The sequence below is a fragment of the Mercenaria mercenaria genome, chromosome 18 (assembly GCF_021730395.1).
Source record: "Mercenaria mercenaria strain notata chromosome 18, MADL_Memer_1, whole genome shotgun sequence".
Lineage (NCBI taxonomy): Eukaryota > Metazoa > Mollusca > Bivalvia > Venerida > Veneridae > Mercenaria > Mercenaria mercenaria.
The window spans coordinates 29,557,713-29,566,099 of NC_069378.1; the positions used below are offsets into that span (position 1 = coordinate 29,557,713).

The following is an 8,387-nucleotide window of genomic DNA, read 5'->3' on the forward strand; positions in this document are numbered from 1 at the left end:
ACCTGAGAGGTAACTGCTAATAAAGTCATCCACGATCTAACTGAGGTTGCACAGTGATTTAAGAACATGTTTCGGAACACGGCTTCAAGAAACAGTGTCTTGTCAATGTTGGTTCTTGTTTTCGGAGTCAGTTTTATCTGTAAGTATGTGCATATTTAAGTAATGTTTACTTTGTAAAATATGAGAGCTTATATGATAATTTTATATATGTAAATAAAAGTCTCTTGTTATACCGATTGGAATGGCCATATACATTGTACATATCTTAGGTCATACCAAATTGATATGTCGTTCGTCGGAACTACCGCATCAATAATTTCATTCCCGAGAAAAAAAATAAAATTCACCCGCCCGCACGTACATAAAAATCTCCGAAAAAAAAAAAAAATTTCTGATTACGCGGTCCGGAATGATAACGGCAAAACAGGTTTTATCGCTGTTTTAACGCGTCAAAGTGATATTGATCGGAATTCATGCGTCCATAATACATGTAGCTGATGACCCAAACTCAAAAAGTCAGGAATTATGGTGTTGTTCATCATTTGTTTTAAATCTGGAGTGTCTGTGCTAGTGCCACACATGGCCTTCGATGTGCCGGTAGGTGATGAAGTAGGCACGTTCTACGATTGTTCAATACAGTGAAAAGAACGAAGCCCGACTTGTAAGACGTGCACGGGGATGCAATTAAAAATATTTGGATTAAACATGGAAATATTGTTCAGATATAAAGTTTTCAAACCATTTGTTATCAGTTGTTTAGTTCAGTATGTTAGATATAGAGCCAAAGCCGAGTGCTATCTTAAAAAAAGTTTGTTCACAGATGCTGAACGATCCATCACATTGTCTCGGCCCAAATCTTTTTGAACGAAACTTCTTTAGTACAGAAGTCAAATATTCTATCAAAACGCATTTAGTCAATTTTAAAATTGTTAAGCTTTTCAAATAAGTAGTGTAGATATAAAAATAATTTCTAACAAATCTGTCCTATTGTAACCACAATTTTCCCTGTTTGTATATTAATTGGCTGTGAATTGATTGAAAGAAAGAAACTGAAAATAAACAGACCTCCCCATCTCTAAATTTCTAGGTCATTGACAATCAAAGCACAACAAATAACACTTTTAAGGGTGGCCATATTGGGATCATTCTTTGTCCGTCTGTTATCATTTTGACTGAAATGAACCTCTACCACAAAAACTTAAGCTAGCCTGATCTGTTAAGAAATTATTCCAATTGGATTCGAGCAATGTCGAAGCATTTGTATGCCCAACTCCGTTTGGTCTCACTGGTTAAGTGGTTAATTACTTTCCCCTCACCTCTATGGGTTGGAGTTTCACTAGGGGCACAAAGTTGGTCATGTGTCGAAGCCCTCTAACTGGGTTTCAGAAGATATGTTATTCCACTCAGGTGCCAGTTTCGTCTTAAATATTCCTAAGATGGGCACGCCTTCAGATTAATGTAGATAATCAAAATTAAAAATAAGACACTCATCCCTTAGTAATAATAAATACAAAATAAAAACAAAGTGATTCAGTGAGTTTTGGCAAGGATTTATTTGCAAAATCATTCATGTAGTCTATAAAACATATAGAAAAGCTATATACCGTGTTAGTCACACTGTAAATAAAGGTAACTTTTATTTACCGTCGCTTTGAGAAACAATAACATAAGCTCTGTAGAGATTTTGAGCGACCCTATTTTAAGAACAGATAAAACCAACTATACCTTACCCCCAGCAATTTGTTGGTACCCATTTACAGCTGGGTCGACTGAGGCAATCGTGATAAAGTGCCTTGCTCATGGACACACCGCAATGGGAGTAGCCAGGATTCGAACCAGGGGCCTTCACCTCCGTAGGAAAACGTTTTAGCCCTCTCGACCACTGCGTCCACTAAATGTTTGATTTCTGTGTTATTTCTAAAGAAATGTTAACTTCATGTATAATCATAACCGCCTCCTCAAGGGTCCAAGCTGGGAATTTTTTTTTTTTAAAAAAAACCCGCTCGCTCCATGTAAAATCTACCCGCCTCTGAAAAAATCAAAATTTAGAAAAAAAAAATAAAGTAAAAATTTCGTTCGCTCGCTGCTATTTTCTTGAACATTTTCCGACGGACTATTAATCAATTTGGTATGGCCTAATAATGTTATTTTAACTTGAATATACAGTCAGACTTGTGCTAGCGACCACCCGTGAATAGCGACCACCTGTCGACAACGACCGGTCTCTGGTCCCCCCGTAGAAAAATGCTCATAAAAAGACCGTGAATAGCGACCACCTGGCGACCGCGACCGGCCTAATTCATTCCCAAGGGTCATATTTGCCCCCCAATAACGACCAAGCTGGACCGTTCCGGCATGAAAATATTTGAAATCCGCCGAATTTTCACGATTTTCGCATTATAGCAAACATAATAATTACTGCTTGATTGAAAATTTGCAAGTTTGCACTGGCCGAATTAATATATAGAACATAAAGAAAGCAAGAAGCTATAAAAATAATTTTTATCAGCATGATAATGGCTAACTGAGAAGTGACCCTTCCCCCCGAATAAAGACCACCTGTGAACAAAGACCACTTTTGCTTGTTCCGAAGAGTGGTCTTTGTTCACAGGTTTGACTGTATATGGATGAGACTTTAATAAAGAATATAATACACAACAAAGAAAATTGCATACTTTGTATCAAATCAGTTTGTTTTCTTACTTATCAATTTAATTAAAAGTCTAAAGACTGTATTTATCGGGCATTTAAACACATATGATTAGTACAAATTTGCGAATATTGTTTATTAAATATTTTACCAAACAAGGCAAGGTAATTCAGATTTAGTGCCTCTTAATAATCAAAAAGGAAGTTATATTAATATCAGGTCATATTTCAAGCAGATAACTTGTAGATAACAAATCAAGACACCCACAAAATGGCGACCGGTGACGATTTCACAAAATCTATCGCTGAAGGACCAGAGCAGATTTTCGACACATGTTCTCCGTGTTCAGAATCCGGAAGTACAAAAGAAGCGGATAAATTCTGTGTTGAGTTCTGTGCTAAATGTCTGCTGGATCATAACAAATTCCCGGCGTTAAGATCACACCAGATTTTAGACAAGCCCGGACAAAACAATCGAAATGAAACTGGGACGAGCCTGCCGACAGAGCGATGTTCAATCCACCATGGAAAGTTGGTTGACATGTTCTGTAAAGATCATGACGAAGTGTGCTGTGCAGCTTGTATTGCTATGAAACACAGGTAAACAGCTGAGAAAATAAATAAACTGATAAAGATCACGTTTTTGTTTAATAAAATCTTTTACAAGATTCTTTGAAAACATAGAATGCAACCCGAGACTAGGTGTTGCTGTGTCTGTTCTTGTCCGTTCATGAGAGGTAATGAAAAGTGCAAGACCCGTCAGCACCGGCTTAAGAGGAATTGAAGATATTGAATGGACTCCATGGTCCCGAATGACCAGAAAATATCACAACACGTTCGCTATGGTTTTGTCGAGTAACATTATCTTTTATAGTTTAGTAAAGTAAAATGTATTTGAATGCATTAGAAGGGTTATGTTTTGCAAAACTGACCATGAATGATATATCAGTTAGGTCATTCAAGGTTCTGTAATGCAGTGAGTTCGATCGGTTACCCGACCGCCAGGCGAATTTTTATTTCAAACTAACATACTTTATGAACAACTGCTCTTCATATTAGTTCCATGTTATATACATGTTCAAAAGAAATAGAGGACACTTTTTGTGCAGATGTTATATACAGACGTTTATTTGAGAAGCGTAAGATATATAGCTACTTCTATCGTTCATGGCTTATTTCTTAGAGGAAGCATCAAACTTCTTTTTCAAATATATTTACTATTTCTCTTCACGTGAAGCTTACATGATCTCCCAGAAGTTACAGTGTGAAATATTTAACAAAACATACAAATCAAATTATTGCTAAATTTTGTAATATTAATAAAAATTCTAGATTACAAATGCGACTTTATCTCAAATAAAGAACAAATACACCATTTTCTATTCCTCGCACTGCCTAACCGGAATATTTTAGACAAACAATTATAACAATCAAAGTATATAGACAGAAAACACTGAGCTTAATATACACAGAACCGCTAAGATGGAAACTTTTAGACATTTAAACTTCGTGAAAAATATTTTTGGAAAACATAAGTTGTCTAACTATGACAGAAATAAAATATAATATGGAAGCACAAGCATGGGAAGACGTTTTACGGACGTCACACAACATTTACAAACTGCAGTTGCATGGTTGATAAAATCTATGGATGATTATATGAAATAAAATCTGGAAAGTAGATCCCTCGGAAGCACCGAGAACAAGGCAAACAGTGAAAATTGCAGACTCGGTTTGATTGAGTCTGTTCATGAGCAGTAATGGAAAATGCAACACTGCCCACGCCCCCTAGCACCGGCTTAAGCAGAATTCAGTCTTCAAATCTAAAGTTGAAATCAATGATTCCAGATGAAGTCGGGGCGACATTTTACGGCCGCCACACAGCACTTAACACCCGCTGTTGTGAAGCTAATAAAATCTGGAAAGTAGATCCCTCGGAAGCACCGGGAACAAGGGCTTGTTCTAAAAACCTTTTTCTTTAAAACACAGAAAACAAAATATTTATAACAAGTGTGTTTCCCTTTGGAGATATAATTTTTCTCTAATTAAGACATATACAGCCTTGTCCTCAAAGCCGAAATGTAACAGAAAATTTGAAAGTTGTTGATACATTGTGTCATTTGTTTCAGTGTACATATTTGTGGGTTGCAGCCACATCTTTCGATTTATTAGTACAATTATTAATTTCTTATTTTATTTTCAGGGCATGTGTAAATGTGGACTATATTCCTAGCATTTCAAACGGTATACGAGACAGTGCTGAGTACAAGGACACCAAACATTCACTTCAAAATATTCTAACTAAGATGAAACAAAAAAGAGAAGCAAGAAACAATAAACTGAATGATCTTGAGAAGCAAAAGAATAAGTTGTTAGAAGACGTAGACAGCTTCAAAGAAGAACTGATCAAGAGGATAAAAGAGCTTGTCGACAGTTCAAAGGAGCAAGTATTTTCAAAGTATAAAGTATGTAAGAAAGTAATACAGTCAGATTTAGATACTTTAGATACTGTCATTTCAACAACGACAAAAAGTGAACAGAAATTGTCCAGTAAAAACGAAGCTCAATTGTTTGTGAATATTAAAACAAGCAAAGTTTCAATAATGGATTGTGAAGTTCTTTTGAGTGACATGTCAAAAGTTAGAACAAATGAAGAACTGAAGTTAACATTAAATCAAGGCCTGAAGAAAACTCTGGATTCGCTGGGATGTGTAGTTGATGCTGAAGAAGAAATTAAAGAATACAGAGCAACATTGTATGGAAAATTCAAGATTGATCCACAGCACTGTCAAATAAGTGGTATATGTACTATGGATGACGGGACATATGTGATTGCCGATTATACACATTCAAAACTTAAGAGACTGAACGGAAGCTTCAAGGTTGAAGATCATATTAAGGTTGGTGGAAATCCCTGTTCAATATGCAGAACAGGGCCAAACGAAATTGCTGCATTTCTTCATGGTATAAATACGATACAGTTTGTGTCTGTTGGACAAAGAATGGAACTGAAAACAGCATTTAATGTCGACAGATCAGCAGTCGGAGTTTCCTATGATATTTTACAAAGTTCCTTGTTGGTGTGCGGCGGAAATCAAGTTTCTGTTTATACAAAAGCAGGAGTCTTGTTGAAAACATACGAAAAGAAAGAAACTGGTGAGCAACTGTTTAAGTTTGCTATACAATTGGCGTTTAATACACAAAATCAGTTAATATTCGTCACTGATGAAAGTGGTGGAAAAATTAAGGCTTTGGTCAAGGACGGTAAGACAATTTGGACATTCTGTGATCCCAAGTTAACAAGGCCCTGGGGAGTGTGTGTCTTGCCGGGTGATATTATCTTGGCGAGTGGGCTAGCTTCCACCAATGTATTACAGATTGACAAAAATGGCAGAAAGATTGGAGAGTTGCTAGGAGCTTCCGAGAAATTAAACCAACCGTTCTCTTTAACTTTTGACAGGAAACACTCTAGACTGCTAATAGGAAACAATTCAAATGAAATACACGTGTACACATTATCTAAAAAATATGTTTTGTAGTACCTATGCCGCGTGTACACAATCAAAACTGGTAAATTATTGAATTATGCTAATGAACAGTGACTGCTTTTGATGGTAAACCATTTTTCTACAAAACATTATAGGCAGTTTTGTGTTCGTCAAAATGAAGTTATTTAAACATAGGAGTATATAGATCTAAGCAGGTTTAGCCAATTCGTCATGTAACAATTTTGGTTTACATCCACTTAGTATTGTTCACATTCTTGACAGCTTTTTGCAATTTAATACGTTTTAATCTAAAGATTACTTAAACTAACTGAATAGTACATCTTGTATTTTAGCTTTTGTTCAGTGCTGCTTTCTAACAGTGAATATCAGAATAATTCACTGTGTACCGAGTCCAATGGTCAGTCAAGGTTTTTTTGAACTGTTGTACAGTTCCGACTTAGTATTTTACAAGTCGACCATTGGAGTGTTTAATATCAGAGGACAGAAATACTCCAAACAAATGACTCTTTGACTTTGGAATTCTCTGTTGGATATTTATCATTGCTTAATCTATTCACTAGTAAAAACATCTTAAAAATTCTCTTCTGTTTACATTTATAAGCATAAAGCATTTTAGTAAATTCTGTTAAAACTGTAGGACCAAGTTAGTACTTCCTACATACGTATTTACACATTTATAATTAATCAATGATATAAAAGATTTCTCCTTCTACTTGAAATACTGAAACAGGTTTTGGCACATGATAAAGTGATTTCTGGATTTGTCAGCAAAATGCTACTTTTTCAGTATCATTTATGATTTAAAGCTGTGAAATTTATATTGATTCTACAAGCTTCTAACAGTAATTCTGTACGAATAGCATTGTGATATGAATTATGTAATAAAACACGAAGTTCATCCTCAACTGTAGTGGAACAATTAAAACAAACTTTGTTAGTAACAGGAAGACCATTATACCTATCATTCCAGTTTCTATATGTATTGGAGATACACCTCTCCAAAACATAGCAAGTGCACCTTGATATGATTTTTTTAAAACAATCTCACAATACTTTTCTACTTCAGAATTATTCTGTTTAAATGTATAATACAGTCTATGCTTATTTCCACCTACACCGCTACTATCAGTATTACGATTTACATCACAATGCAATTGTTCTACAAATTCATTTAAGCTAGTAGCCTAAGGTAAGATTACATCGAAAATATCACTTTTATTAACAAATATCACAAAACCCTGTCATAATTATATTCTTCAATCTTTGACACACAAGGAAATTCCAGTTTTTACATTTATTGCTAGTTTTATTATTTGCCCATCTAACAACTTTCCTATTTAACCTTGTCCCATCCATATTTACTTTACAACAATATAATTTCATAGTTTTCCAAAATAAACTTGTTACTGGGCATCCTATATCCCCACAGATATTTGAAATTCTTAATTTGTGTTGTACCATACCATGTATTTTATATTACTAGTACTGAAATAAATCAATCAATCAATCAAACAGACCGACGCATTTGTGGTATATCTACCAATATTTGAAAAATACCTATTTGCTCTGTTCTGAACTGCATTTATGTATGTAAACGTTTCGGTACCCCATACACATGAAGCATATGTGATAACAGAACAAACCGTAGTTTGTTATATCTGTGTTGTTTCAATTTTAAGTATATTTATGTACATTAATGAGACATTTATTAATAATAAAATTTTCATATCATTTTAGGTTAATACTTTATTGTTTACAAGACATTATTTGAATTAATAGTGATATTCTGAATAATGCTACTTTATACTTATTTGCCTTATTGTCCTTCCATATCTGTCTTTGCACATGCTAAAAGTTTGGAAAATGGCCTTCATAACATAAGACCCCCAATATATGTGTGAATAGTACCTCCTGTGTAAATGGGTATAAGGGGACCACATTTTTGAAGTCATGAGTTCTAGCCCCCGTGCCTGGTGACTATAAATAAATTTAAGCACAAACAAAATACATAACGGTTATCATGTGTTTGCAAAATGTACCAGTCGACTATTGAACTTTGCATTTGGCTTTGAAATTAACATTATCCGCAATAAAACGTTCAATGATGAATATCTTTTAGAATAGAATAGAATAGAGGAGAGGAGAGAATAGAATAGAATAGAATAGAACAGAATAGAATAGAATAGAGTGCAGCGCACAGCACAGCACAGCACAGTACAGTACAGTGAT

The 8,387-nt window shown here is 34.9% G+C and overlaps 1 protein-coding gene across 1 annotated transcript; it reads left to right on the forward strand.

Moving 5' to 3' along the window:
* The first annotated feature begins 2,862 nt into the window (after positions 1–2,862).
* Positions 2,863–7,851, forward strand: LOC128550792 (uncharacterized). Its single transcript, XM_053530577.1, has 2 exons — positions 2,863–3,249; positions 4,853–7,851. Exons 1-2 carry the CDS (start codon positions 2,921–2,923, stop codon positions 6,186–6,188), a joined length of 1,665 nt encoding a protein of 554 aa, XP_053386552.1. The 5' UTR covers positions 2,863–2,920; the 3' UTR covers positions 6,189–7,851.
* The last annotated feature ends 536 nt before the right edge of the window (positions 7,852–8,387 follow it).

Coding starts and splice junctions, on each gene's coding strand:
- LOC128550792 (XM_053530577.1), top strand. CDS start 2,921: ATGGCGACCGGTGACGATTTCACAAAATCTATCGCTGAAGGACCAGAG. Junction 3,250..4,852: donor TGTATTGCTATGAAACACAG/GTAAACAGCTGA, acceptor TTTTATTTTCAG/GGCATGTGTAAATGTGGACT.